The sequence below is a fragment of the Amblyraja radiata genome, chromosome 22 (genome assembly GCF_010909765.2).
Source record: "Amblyraja radiata isolate CabotCenter1 chromosome 22, sAmbRad1.1.pri, whole genome shotgun sequence".
NCBI classification, from domain to species: domain Eukaryota; kingdom Metazoa; phylum Chordata; class Chondrichthyes; order Rajiformes; family Rajidae; genus Amblyraja; species Amblyraja radiata.
Window position 1 is genome coordinate 18332345 of NC_045977.1, and position 14130 is coordinate 18346474.

A 14130-nucleotide genomic window follows, 5' to 3' on the forward strand; every position below is an offset into this window, starting at 1 on the left:
AGGGTGGGGGTCAATTTCCCCACACAAGACCACTCTGGGCTGGAGGGTGACTGGGCAATCTGAACCCGAGCACCAAGTAGTAAGCAGCCGAAGGAGCGCATCCCTCGGGACAGCCCCAACTCTGCCACGGCCATGGCCGCCCTCTGCCTCGTCTCCCCCGTGTGGCCACACTATGATGGGCTGTGGGTCGGCAGCGCACACACACACACACACACACACACACGGGGCCGGGTCTAGCAGAGTTGGGGACAGTCTGGTCCCTCTGCCCACCCAAAGTCACTGACCGCGATGCACCGCCACCGGACCCCAACCCCCACACCAGGGTGATTCACCCCCCGACCCCGACCCACACACGGTGTGATTCACCCCCCGACACCCACACCGGATGATTCAAACCCCCCCCCCTCCCCGGCCGCGGTGACAGACGGCTTGAGTCATTGGCAGCCATAGTAAATCGCTTTTAAAACATGTGGGGGGCCACAAATTCCCTGGTGGGTCGATGACAAGTGTGCATGACAATGAACAATTTTATCTCCTCCCACTTCCCCCCCCCCCCCCCCCCCCCCCATCTTGACAACAAGAAGCACGTTTTATTTATTGTTTAAACACAGTAATACCGTCTGGTTGCCTGCATAACGCACACAACAAGCTCCCACGCAGAAAACACCAGATAATCTGTAATCTGTTTTAACCAAAGATGGACACAAAGAGCTGGAGTAACTCAGTGGGACAGGCAGCACCTCTGGAGAGAAAGAATGGGTGACGTTTCGGGTCGAGACCATTCTTCAGACCTGAAGACTGAGTCTGAAGGGTCTCGACCAGAAACGTCACCCATTCCTTCTCTCCAAAGATGCTGCCTGTCCCACTGAGTCACTCCAGCTTTTTGTGTCTATCTTTGGTGTGACAGTTGTCTCATTTCATCGGCTTCATGTATTCAACCAAGTGTGCTCTTAATGGAATCTCAGATCTTTGCGAGGGAAGGATGGAACGGATGGAACCACTGGCTAAAGCAAAGGCATAGTTAGGACAGGGAAATAATCCCACCACTTAATTAACCAAGTTCCTGAATGTAAGAACTATTTATACATGTAACAATTTTTGTTTTAAAATCAATGTAACTCTTTTTTGAGTTTTAATGCCGATCCCGTCCTGTGGGAAGGGCTTGCGGCAGCTGGTTTCATAGTGCCTTCATAGAAACATAGAAACATAGAAAATAGGTGCAGGAGTAGGCCATTCGGCCCTTCGAGCCTGCACCGCCATTCAATATGATCATGGCTGATCATCCAACTCAGTATCCCGTACCTGCCTTCTCTCCATACCCCCTGATCCCTTTAGCCACAAGGGCCACATCTAACTCCCTCTTAAATATAGCCAATGAACTGGCCTCAACTACCCTCTGTGGCAGAGAGTTCCAGAGATTCACCACTCTTTGTGTGAAAAATGTTTTTCTCATCTCGGTCCTAAAGGATTTCCCCCTTATCCTTAAACTGTAACCCCTTGTTCTGGACTTCCCCAACATTGGGAACAATCCTCCTGCATCTAGCCTGTCCAACCCCTTAAGAATTTTGTAAGTTTCTATAAGATCCCCCCTCAATCTTCTAAATTCTAGCGAGTACAAGCCGAGTCTATCCAGTCTTTCTTCATATGAAAGTCCTGACATCCCAGGAATCAGTCTGGTGAACCTTCTCTGTACTCCCTCTATGGCAAGAATGTGTTTCCTCAGATTAGGAGACCAAAACTGTACGCAATACTCCAGGTGTGGTCTCACCAAAACCCTGTGCAACTGCAGTAGAACCTCCCTGCTCCTATACTCAAATCCTTTTGCTATGAATGCTAACATACCATTTGCTTTCTTCACTGCCTGCTGCACCTGCATGCCTACTTTCAATGACTGGTGTACCATGACACCCAGGTCTCGTTGCATCTCCCCTTTTCCTAATCGGCCAACATTTAGATAATAGTCTACTTTCCTCTTTTTGCCACCAAAGTGAATAACCTCACATTTATCCACATTATACTGCATCTGCCATGCATTTGCCCACTCACCCAGCCTATCCAAGTCACCTTGCAGCCTCCTAGCATCCTCCTCACAGCTAACACTGCCCCCCAGCTTCATTGTTGGTAGGTGCTGATCTTTAACATGGACCGCTGTCAGTGCCAGTTTTCCCAACTTCCATAGCCGCTCTACATTAGTCGAGTCAGACGTGAATCCGCTCTATGATCTTGACAGTGACTTGTCCGTGCTGCGATTGCCACAGAGGCACTGTCCCCAACTCTGCTCCACCCAGCCCCATGTGTGTATGTGTGTCCGCTGCCGACCCACAGCCTGTCACATCACTGGCCGAACGGGGGAGACGAGGCGGAGGGTAGCCGTGGGCGAGTGGGGGCTGTACCGAGGGATGCGCTCCTTCGGCCGCTTACAACTTGGTGCTCGGGTTCAGAGTGCCCAGTCACCCTCCAGCCCAGGGCGGTCTTGTGTGGGGAAAATGACCTCCACCCTCCCGCCTCCCCCGGCCAGTGATGTGATGGACGCGGGGGTCTGGACCAATCGCTGACAAGTCCCGCCCCCCCGGCGACGTCATGTCCATTATTTGGCTTTTCGGCACAGCAGCCTTTCGGTAAGTTGGCTTCTATGTGACGCGGCCTTTCGCTTAGTTGGCTTTTAGGCTTCCCGCCCTTTCGGTTAGTTTGTTTTTCGGCTTCGTACGCTTTCGGTTATTTGGTTCTTCGTTTCCGTTCGGTTAGTTGGCTTCCACTTCTTTGCTTCGGCTTCTCGCCCTTCGACGCCACATCCGGGTACCGGCACAGTGACACAGTGGTAGAGTTGCTGCCTTACAGCGCCAGAGACCCAGGGTTTGATCCTGACTCCGGGTGCTGTCTGTGTAGAGTTTGTACGTTCTTCCTGTGACCATGTCTGTTTTCTCCGGGTGCTCCGGTTTCCTCCCACATTCCAAAGACGTGCAGGTTTGTAGGTTAATTGGCTTCTGTAAATCACCCCTAGTGTGTAGGATAGAACTAGCATACAGTTGGTCATTGGTCGTTGGTCGGCGTGGACTCAGTGGGCTGAAGGGCCTGTTTCCACGCTGTATCTCTAAACTGAATTACACACTAAACTAAATATATTCACTTAATGTGTGTGTGTGTGTGTGTGTGTGTGTGTGTGTGTGTGTGTGCGCGCGCGTGCGTGTGTGTGCGTGCGTGCGTGTGTGTATGTGCGTGTGTGCGACTTAATTTATGGGTGGGCAGTTGGTGCATGTAGTGAGATTATCATAGTTATTCAAAATGGTCGCAGATAATATGACAAGAGCAGGTTGTGAGTGATCTATGTATTAACCAGACTCCTGCAATAATAAATCTCTAACTCCTGCCACACATGTGTCATCACATTCTGTAGTTGTGCGTACTGTATCTGCCAGAGCATCCAAGGCTCTCCTTAAAACACTGGGTTATATTGCCCTCTAGAGACAGCGCACAAAACTGTAGTAAAATAATAGACAACACTGTCTTGGTGCTGTAGTCTAGAACAAAAAAAGGTTTCCTCCAGGTGCTCCGGTTTCCTACCACATCTCAAAGCCATGCTTGTTAATTATTTAATTGGCCACTGTAAAATTATCCTTAATGTGTTAGTAGGTGGATGAGAAAGTGGAATAACTTAGAACAAGTGTGACCGGGTGATTAATGGTTGCCATGGACTCGGTTGGCCAGAGGCCTTTGAACTTTCGAGGTACAGTATGGAAACAGGCCCTTCAGCCCACCGAGTCCGCACCAACCAGCCATCACTGGTATGTCCCTTGAGGGGTAACTTTTTCACAGAGGGTGCTGGGTATATGGAATGAGGAGGTAGTTGAGGCAGGTACTATAACAGCATTTAAAAGACAGTTGGACAGGTACATGGATATGAAAGGTTTAGAGGGACATGGGCCCAAAAGGGTCAAATGGGATCAGCTTAGGGTAACCTAATCCCAGGAATGATTGGGTTAACATATGATGAGCGATTGACGGCACTGGGCCTGTACTCGCTGGAGTTTAGAAGGATGAAGGGAGGAACCTCATTGAAACCTACCAAATAGTGAAAGGCCTGGATAGAGTGGATGTGGGGAGGATGTTTCCACTTGTGGGAGAGTCTAGGACCAGAGGCCAAAGCCTCAGAATAAAATAACGTGCCTTTACAATGGAGATGAGGAGGAACATATTTAGTCAGAGGGTGGTGAATCTGTGGAATTCATTGCCACAGACAGCTGCGGAGGCCGTCATTGGGTATTTTTATGGCGCAGAATGACAGATTCTTGATTAGTACGGGTGTCAGGGGTTATGGGAAGAAGGCAGGAGAATGGGTTTAAGACGGAAAGATAGATCAGCTACGATTGAATGACGGAGTGGACATAATGGGTCAAATGGCCTAATTTTGCAACAACAATTTATGAATTTATGAACTTGGTTGGCACGGTCGTGCTGGGCCGAATGGCCTGTTTACGTGCTGCAAGACTCCATTACTCTATAACACTGTCAGCAAAGGTCAATCATTACTTTCCTCCCAGCTATTAACAATCTGGCCTCAACTTGTTTTCATGATTTAATTTGATCTCAAATGATTTCCTTGGGAGGTTTACACAGTGTAGAGCAGGTGGAAATGATTTGCTGTCTGAGTGATAATCTTCCCTCTTCCCTGAACTCAGCAAGAAAATCTTTACAGCTTTCAGCGTAGATGCACTTCACTTTTTTTAAATGCTGTGCAAATCTTTTTGTTAATCGAGTTAGAGGCTGACATTTTAGAAATAAGATTCTGAGGGAGCAGGACTGAGTAGACTTTAGTCTTTAGTGATACAGCGCAGAAATCGCCTCTTCTGCCCACTGAGTCTGCACCGACCAGCGATCCCCGTACACTACTTCCACTCTAGACACTAGGGACGATTTAAAATTCACAGAAGCCAATTAACTGAAGCCAATGTACGTCTTTGGAATGTAGGAGGAAACCGGAGCTCCCGAAGAAAACCCATGCGGTCACAGGGAAAACGTACAAACTCTGTACAGACAACATCCGTAGTCAGGATCGAACCCGGGTCTCTGGTGCTGTAAGGCAGCAACTCTACCGCAGTGCCATCATGCCGCCACTTATATTCTTAAATACACATTCACTTGCTGGTGCAGCCTCAAGGTGCCAAAAGCCCAGGTTCAATCCCGAGCTCGGGTGCTGTTTGTGTGGAGTTTGCACGTTCTCCCTGAGACTGCGTGGGTTTCCTCCGGGTGCTCAGGTTTCCTGCCACATCCCAAAGACGTGCGGGCTTGTAAGTTCATTGGCCACTGTAAATTGCCCCTAGAGTGTAGGGATAGGATGCAAAAGTGGGATAACATAGAACTAGTGCATACTGGTAATCGATTGTTGGCAGAGATTCAGTGGGCTTCCTCCGGGTACTCCGCTTTCCTCCCACATCCCAAAAACGTGCAAGTTTGTCGGTTAAAAGGCCACTGTTTGCTCCTAGTGCGTAGGGAGGGTGTCAATGCGAGTGAAATGAGGCGTGGAAGTGAAGAATTGGTATGAATGGGAGGTTGATGTGCAGCGTGGCATTGAGTGGCTAAAGGACCAGTGTGTGTGCTGTTTGACACTAACTGTGTTTGTTTTTCATCCTCCCACAGACTCCTGTTGCAGGCCGGAATTGATATAAACCGCCAGACAAAAGCAGGAACGGCGCTTCACGAAGCTGCACTGTGTGGGAAGACTGATGTGGTTCGCTTGCTGTTGGAAGTAAGATCCCTCGTGAGAATACCAGTGGGCGATACGGATCACTTGGCCTGTAACAGGTTGCAATTGCACAACCCAGCAGAAATACGTCCCCCTCTTTGTAGCTATACTCAGTCACGGAATCGATGGGCAGAATGGCATAGTTCTGCTCCTCTGCCATGGTCTAACACAAGTCCTCCACTGGTTTTCCGGCACCTTTGGTTCCAGAGCCTTTATCCAATTTGCGTACAACCCGGTAAAATCCTACAGCGGACCTCACCCAGGCAGTGCACAAGTGTCGCCATGTGTTTGGCACCAACAAAGTTACAAAAGTCCACTGAATATTTCCATCTAGTGCCGGGCACTGAATACATCTGCTGAATATTCCCTTATCATGTATCTATATCTGTACACTGTAAATGGATTGACTGTAATCATGTATTGTCTTTCTGCTGACTGGATAGCACGCAACAAAAAGCTTTTCACTGTACTTCGGTACACATGACAATTAACTGAACTGATTCCTATCTGGCAGCAAGACCAGCCCCCCCCCCCCCCCCCCACCCTTCCACCGACGAGTCTCCCTCTGTTCTCGGTGCGCCCCCCCCCCCAGGTCCCCACATTGTTTTCAAAGGTCCACCTTGCTCTCGGGTCCCACCTCGCACTGGGAGGCGCGGGTCCCGTCGACACCGTTGTCTCAGGGCTGAGTTCAGAGTCTGCGGTGGGTGAGCCGGGCCTCTGACTATGGCGAGCGAGTCCTCCGTCGTCGGTCCGCGGCAAGCACGTCCCCGGTCCGCGTACGCAGGTTGGCACTGTGTAGATGATATATACCAGTTGCTGATTTATTTATTTTCTTTTAGAGTGGAGTTAACGCACATATCAAGAACACCTACAACCAGACAGCCCTGGACATTGTACACCAATTCACAGCAACACAAGCAAGCAAAGAAATCAAGCAAATGCTCAGAGGTTCGTTTAAGCAATGAAAGCTGGGAGCAGCCGGGGAATAAAGAGGGTAGGCTCTGTCTGGAGAGGTGGTGGTGAAGGGACATGGAGAGGCTTTGGAGAAGGCAAAGGGGTGACATGGTAGCGCAGCAGTAGAGTTGCTGCAATACAGCGTCAACGACCCAGGTTCGATCTTGACTATGGGTGCTGTCTGTACAGAGTTTGAACGTTCTCCCTGTGACCCCGTGGGTTTTCTACGGGTGCTCCGGTTTCTTCCAACACTCCAAAGGCGTGCAGGTTTGTAGGTGAATTGGCTTCTATAAATTGTCCCTAGTGTGAAGGATAGTGCTAGTATACGAGTGATCGCTGGTTGGCCGAAGGGCCTGTTTCTACACTAGGTAAAGTCTAAAGACACTTTGTTCTCTGCTGCATTTTCCTAGACAAGCATGAAACACTTGGATAGAACAGGTTTAGAAGGATATGGGCCGAATGCAGGCACGTGGGACCAGTGTAGATGGGGGATGTTGGCAGGTGTGGGCAAGTTGGGCCGAAGGGCCTGTTTCCATGCTGTATGACTACTGCTGAAAGAGCTGCTGCCTCACAGCTCCAGTTACCCAGGTTCAATCCTGACCTCGGGTGCTGTCTGTGTGGAGTTTGCACGCTCATGGCAATGTACATGGATAGGAAAGACTTCGAGGGATATGTGCCAAATGCTAGCAAGTGGGACTAGTGTAAATGGGGCACCTTGGTCGGCATGTACGAGTTGGGCCGAAGGACCTGTTTCCTTACTATATGACTATGACTCTTTTTGCCTGTGACCACATGAGTTTCCTCTGTATTCCTTTTCCCCTTACATCCCAAAAGCGTGCAAAGCAGCAGATTAATTGGCTTATGAATTGCTCCCAATTTGTAGGTGGGTGGAAGAATCTGGTGGAGTTGATTTCATGAGAAATATATTAATGGTAGAATCTGGAAGGAATTGATAACAATTTGGAGAGAATAACGTTGGATTAGATTAATGCAAATGATGGTTAGCATGGACTTGGCAGGCCAAAGGGCCTGTTTCCATGGTGTATCTCTTTGGAAAAAAATGGGATTAGTGTAGGATTAGAGAAAATAGGTGCTTATAGTTGGCAGGGACTTGATGGACCAAAGAGCCTGTTTCCATGGTGTATGTCTCTAAAAAAACATAAAATGGGAATAGTGTAGCAGTACATTAAATGGGTGCAGGGACGGCAGGGAGGGAGGGACTCGGTGGGCCAAAGGGCCTGTTTCCATAATGTATCTCTCTAAAAATAATAAATAAAACGGATGTGTAGGATCAGTGTAAATTGGTACTTATGACCAGCAGTGGCTCGGTGAGCCAAAGGGATTGTTTAAATCTAAAAGTCTAAAATCTTAACTCTCTAAAAAAAAATGGGATTAGTGTAGGGTTAGTGTAAATGGGTACCTATGGTTGGCAGAGCCTCGGTGGGCTGAAGGGCCTGTTTCCATACTAAGACTAGGGCTCTCTGAGCAGATGCCCTCAGTTGCCTCCCGATGATAATGGCTCCTCTTTCGGTCCTCGCAGATGCCTCAGCTGCCCTGCAGGTCAGGGCGGTGAAGGACTACTGTAACAACTATGACCTGACCAGCCTTAACGTGAAGACAGGAGACATTATTACAGTAGGTGGAAGATTTTGCATTCTTTCATAAAACACTCGATAACTGTGATTACAATGACAACTCCATTGGGGCGGCACAGTGGTGCAGCAGTAGAGTTGCTGCCTTACAGCGTCAGAGACCCAGGTTCGATGCTGATTACTGGTGCTGTCTGTACGGAGTTTGCACGTTCTTCCTATGTCCGTGTGGGTTTTTTCCGGGTGCTCCGGTTTCCTTCCACATTCCAAAGACGGACAGGTTTGTAGGTTAATTAGCTTCTGTACATTGCCTCTAGTGTGTAGGATAGAACCAGTGTACAGCTTGGATTCGGTTGGCCAAAGGGACCCATTTCTGCGCTGTATCTCTAAAGTCTAAAGTAATGTCTAAATACTCCAGGGCTTAATAGAAGGTGACATCTGTTTGGCAATGCACAATCTTCTCTGAGTCTGAGCCACTCATCCTTTTTCTCTAAAGATGCTGCCTGACCCGCTAAGTTACTCCAGCACTTTTTGTCTATCTTTGGTATAAATCAACATGTGCAGTTCTTTGTTCCTGCACAATCTTCTCTACCCTGGTAGTGACCTTCACGATAATCTTTCACCCAGACATCCTACTAAGCACATAGACCATGGCCAGTGAGTTGCAGGAAAGGCACCAGTGGTAGGATTACATTGTGAAACCTCCTCCATATCCAAATTCCTTCCCTTGGAGCTGGTTGCTTCTATCTTGAGAGTCCAGCTGTAGTTGCCATAGGGAATCAGATGTTGAGGCAATATTAGTCCACCTTTGTGACATCAAGAGACTTTGAGAAAGCCTTCACTACATTATAGAGAGACCCGGATTTGATCCTGAGAACAGGTGCCGTCTGTACGGAGTTTGTACGTTCTTCCCGTGACCACATGGGTTTTCTCCAGTTTCCTCCCACATTCCTAAGATGTACAGGTTTGTAGGTTAATTGACCAGTAACATTGTAAATTGTCCCTAGTGTGTAGGTTACTGATAGTGTACGGGGGTCGTTGGTTGGTGCGGACTCGGTAAAGTAAAGCTGGTCGGGCTTGTGCCTCACAGCGCCAGAGAACCAGGTTCAATCCCAACCTCGGGTGCTGTCTGTGTGGAGTTTGATGCGTAAATGAGAAAGTGGGATAACGTAGAACGAGCGTGAACGGGTGATTGATGGTCGGCGTGGACTAGGTGGGCAGAAGGGACAGTTTCCATTCTGTATCTCTTAACTAATCAATTAATCCAAAGATAGACACAAAGTGCTGGAGTAACTCAGCAGGTCAGGCAGGAGCTGGAGAAAAAGGCTGAAGAAAGGTTCCAATCTGAAACATCACCCATCCTTTTTCTCCAGAGATGCTGTTTGACTTGCTGAGTTACTCTAGCACTTTGTGTGTATGCTCGGTATAAACCAGCGTCTGCAGTTCCTTATTACTAATCAATTAAGCTGTGGTTCTTCCTGTCAATGCCCCAGGATTACAGCAGGTGGAGCTATAGGCGAGCCATCGCCAGCAATAATATCTATCGATATCCTCCACTTCCCACTCACGTGGTCTCACTCAAAGTCACTTGCAATATGAGAGGGAACATCCCGTCTACCTTGTCAAAAACATCTCCCCTGATCGGTGCCACCGCTCCATCCATATTCATAAATGAATTAATTTGCTCAGTTTAACTTGTGGAAGCCTGGCACAAACCTAGTAGCGCAGCTTAAAGTGCGCAGGGGCGGTACAGTGGCACAGCTGGTAGAGCGGCTGCCTCACAGCGCCAGAGACCCAGGCTCAACCCTGCCCTCGGGTGCTGTCTGCGTGGAGTTTGCACGTTCTCCCTGCGACCGTGTGAGCTTCCCCCGGGTGCTCCGGTTTCCACCCACATCCCAAAGACGTGCAGGTTTGTAGGTTAATTTACCCTCTGCAAATTTGCCCCTAGTGTAGGGAGTGGACGGGAAAGTGGGATAACCCAGAACTAGTGTGAACGGGTCGCCAGGGATTCTGTGGGCCCAAGGGCCGTTTCCATGCTGTATCTCTTTAAAAAAAATAATCAAAAGGCAAAGCACAAAATGCTGGAGTAACTCAGTGGGTCAGGCAGCATCTAGGAATGGAATGGATAGGTGACATTTCGGGTCGGGACCTTTCTTCAGACTGAAAGTAGAGGGGGGGAGGGGGGGGGAATAAACAGGAGGCGAGAAAAAGCCAGAACAAATCATGTCTACTCCACCATTCAATCATGGCTGATCTATCTTTCCCTCTCAACCCCATTCTCCTGCCTTCTCCCCATGACCCCTGACACCGGTACTAATCAAGAAACTGTCAAGCCCCACCTTAAAAATCTTCTTCGGCCCACAATGTCCATGCTGAACATGCAGCCAGGGCAAATGCTCACCTGCCTTCACATAATCCATATTCTCCACTCCTTGCATATCCATGTGCTTATCTACAAGCCTCTTAAAAACACCACTATCGTATCTGCCTCCACCACCACCCCTGGCAGCATGTAAAAAAACTTGCCCCACACTTCTCCGTAAAACTCTGCCCCTCTCACCTCAAAACTAGGCCCTCTAGTATTTGATATTTCCATCCTGGGAATAAAATGTTCTGAGTGTCTACCATATCTATGCCCTCTCATTATTTTATATACGTCTATCAGGTCTCCTTGCAACCTCTGGCATTCCAGAGAAAACAATCCAAGTCTGTCCAACCTTGTAGCTAAAACTCCCTAATCCAGGCATCATTCTGGTGACATAGAACAGTACAGTACAGCACCGCAACAGACCCTTCGGCCCACAATGTATATGCTGAAGATGACGGCAAATTAAGCTAATCTCCTCTGCCTGCAAGTGATTAAGAATCAGAACATAAGGGGCATAATCCAAATAACTAGGAGCAGGTTGTTTGGCCCTCGTTTATAAAGACCTTTGACATTAACAACATTAACAGGTTCACCACTGATTTTCTGGCAACTGGTGGTCTCCGGACAAAGATTAAACTTGACATACTCCCCGCAGAAGTCCCACCAAAAATGTGAAGCCGAGGCCGGATGTGGCGGCCCATCTCAACCTCATCGGGACTTCCATGGCTGATCGATGGGTTGAATTCGCCCCTTGTGGCTGGGGCTCTGGAACTCCGGCCCAGCCAGAGCCAGCAGATCCATTCCCATAACTGACTTCCAAAGCCAACTTTGCGGGTCGGTATCTCGGCTCCCCAAGGCCGTGACCTCTGTTGGTCCGGAAAAATGGATAATACAGCAAGGCTCTGGAACAAAGAGTGCCGGAAAATCAGTGGTGGACCTGTACCTGCACTAACTATGTTCGTTGATTCTCTTAATGTCCAAAAATCTACCAATATCTGTCACAACCGAGCCTCCATGGCCCACCTGCTGAGAATTCCAAAGCTTTGCACTTGTCTAATTTCAGAAATTCTCCTCTCAATCCTGAGATCAACGGCTTACATTGCGACTGTGACCCCCCTCACATCAGCCAGAATAAACATTATCCCTACACCTGCACTACAAGCCCAGTGTTATCGTATTATCGCACCATCGTCTGAAACCAGCTCTTTTCACCTCATCTTATTTGGCTTCAAGCTTCCATTTTTTTTTCTCACGTTCAAAATCTTCCCTTGGCTCCTGTGGAGCTTGTCTTTATCCTTTTCAAATCCTTTCAAATTTGATCTTGCAATGTGCAGAACTGAATAACAAAATCAATTGCAAGAAGGCAAATCATCTTGGCTAGTAAATAATTCTGCAGCGTTATCTGTCTCTGTGTTTCCTCTGGGATTCTCAGATTTACAGGCTGCAAGTTCTGGACCGAGAGTAGGCCCCTGGCTTATTATTTATTTAATGCTCTGATTACTCTGTGAAACGACCTGACTTCAATTACTAATGAGGCCAGGAGTCAGCAAAGTTTCGTTCGAGGATGTTTAAATTTGTATTTTCTTCGATTTCCCTGAATCAGGTCCTAGAACAGCATCCTGATGGGAGATGGAAAGGCTGTATCCATGACAACAGGACTGGCAATGACAGAGTGGGTTACTTCCCATCATCTATTGCGGAGGTGATAAACAAGAGATCAGGTAACACTGGTCTTGTCTCTTTACATTTGTTCTCAATCCATCTCAAGGTGCCAAATAAAAGTGTCAGGGGAGTGTGTCTTTTTCTTAGTGAACTGTTTTTAATATTGAACACTACCAGACCTGGTAAAGATCAAGACAAACTGATGTCATGGAGTTATAGAGTTTGGAAACAAGTCCTTCAGCCAACTTACCCACACTGACCAACTTGCCCACATCAACCCACATGCCCCATCTACACTAGTTCCACCTGCTTGCATTTGGCCCATATCCAACGAAACCTATCAAATCCATGGGCCTGTCTAACTGTTTCTTAGCAGAGTTCCTGAGCAACTTTTATGTGGCAACAGCGGTAGAGTTGCTGCCTTACAATGCCAGACCCATATCCCTCTAAACTTATCCTATCCACGTTTCTTAAACATTTGCGATAATACCTGCCTCACCTACCTCCTCCGGCAGCTCATTCCACAAACCCACCACTCTTTGTGTAAAAATGTTACTCTTCAGGTTCCTATTAAATCTCATCCCCCTCACTTTAAACCTTTGTCCTCTGGTTTTCAATTCTCATACTCTGAGCCAGCGATTCTGTGCATTTACCCAAACTATTCCTCTCATGATTTTGTACACATTTATAAGATCACCCCTCACCCTTCTGTGCTCCAACGAATAGAGTCCTAGCCTGCTCAACCTCTCCCTGTAGCTCAGGCCCATGAATCTTGACGACATCCTAGTAAATCATATCTGCACCCTTTCCCACTTGACAACATCTTTCCTATAACATGCCGACCAAAACGGATGTGTGCTAATATTCGGAGTATTGCATGTAATTCTGGCCACTCTGTTGCAGGAAAGAAATGGAGGCTTTGGAGATGGTGCAGAGGAGGTTTACCAAAATGCTGCATTGATAAGAGGGTTTCATCTACATTGCAGAGGAAACAGACTTCGATGGTGTCCTCTGCAACGTCGGAGGTTGAGGGTAGACTTGATGGATGTAGGAATAAATAGGGTAAACCGTCAGAACCTTTTTTCCAGCATGGAAATGTCTAACATTAGAGGGCATAGCTGTAAGGTGAGAGGGGGAACGTTTAATGGAGACATGCAGGGCGTTTTTTACACAAGGGTTGGTGGGGGCCTGGAATGCATTGTCAGAGTTGATGGTGGAGGCAGATACAATAGTAGTGTTTAAGAGGCTTTTAAATAGGCACATGAAAATGCAGGGGATATAGGGATCATGTACAGGCTGATGCGATCAGTTTATTAGGCATCGTGTTTAGCGCAAACACTGTGGGCTGAAGGGCCCACCTCTGTTCCATGTTTTATGTTGATATTTGTTCTTCGATCATTTCCAGAATTTGCCAGACACCTAACACCTGCATTTGAAGGATTTGATAAATATTTACTTCAGAAAAGAGAAAAAAATATGTTTTTTTATTTGTCATTTTATTTTATTTTTTAAATATTATTTTAAACTGAGCTCCTCTTTGTATTTGCCAAGTTCATTGAACAATATTAAAATTTGTATCAATGTGTTTGTGTTTATTATAAAGGAAATGGACTTGCAAATGTGACACCCCTGTTTAGATCCCATTTTCTGATGACAAATAGAAAAGTACAGCACAGGATCAGGCCCTTCGGCCCACAATGTCCATGCCGTACACGATGCCAAGATAAACAAAATAAGATAATCCAAGATAAACATTCCATGCCCCCAGCTACAAGCTCCTTAACGCCACTAACATCTCTGCCTCCATCACCACCTCT

The 14130-nt window shown here is 47.5% G+C and overlaps 1 protein-coding gene across 9 annotated transcripts in view; it reads left to right on the forward strand.

Annotated features, from left to right (window-relative positions):
• caskin1 (CASK interacting protein 1) overlaps positions 1 to 14130 on the forward strand; it is a 398894-nt gene that overhangs the window by 303455 nt on the left and 81309 nt on the right. For all 9 annotated transcript variants that reach the window (XM_033040506.1, XM_033040507.1, XM_033040509.1 and 6 more), the window contains exons 7-10: positions 5635 to 5743; positions 6580 to 6688; positions 8235 to 8329; positions 12255 to 12372. In XM_033040506.1, coding sequence (XP_032896397.1) covers positions 5635 to 5743; positions 6580 to 6688; positions 8235 to 8329; positions 12255 to 12372 — 431 coding nt within the window. The remainder of the gene's footprint in view (positions 1 to 5634; positions 5744 to 6579; positions 6689 to 8234; positions 8330 to 12254; positions 12373 to 14130) is intronic.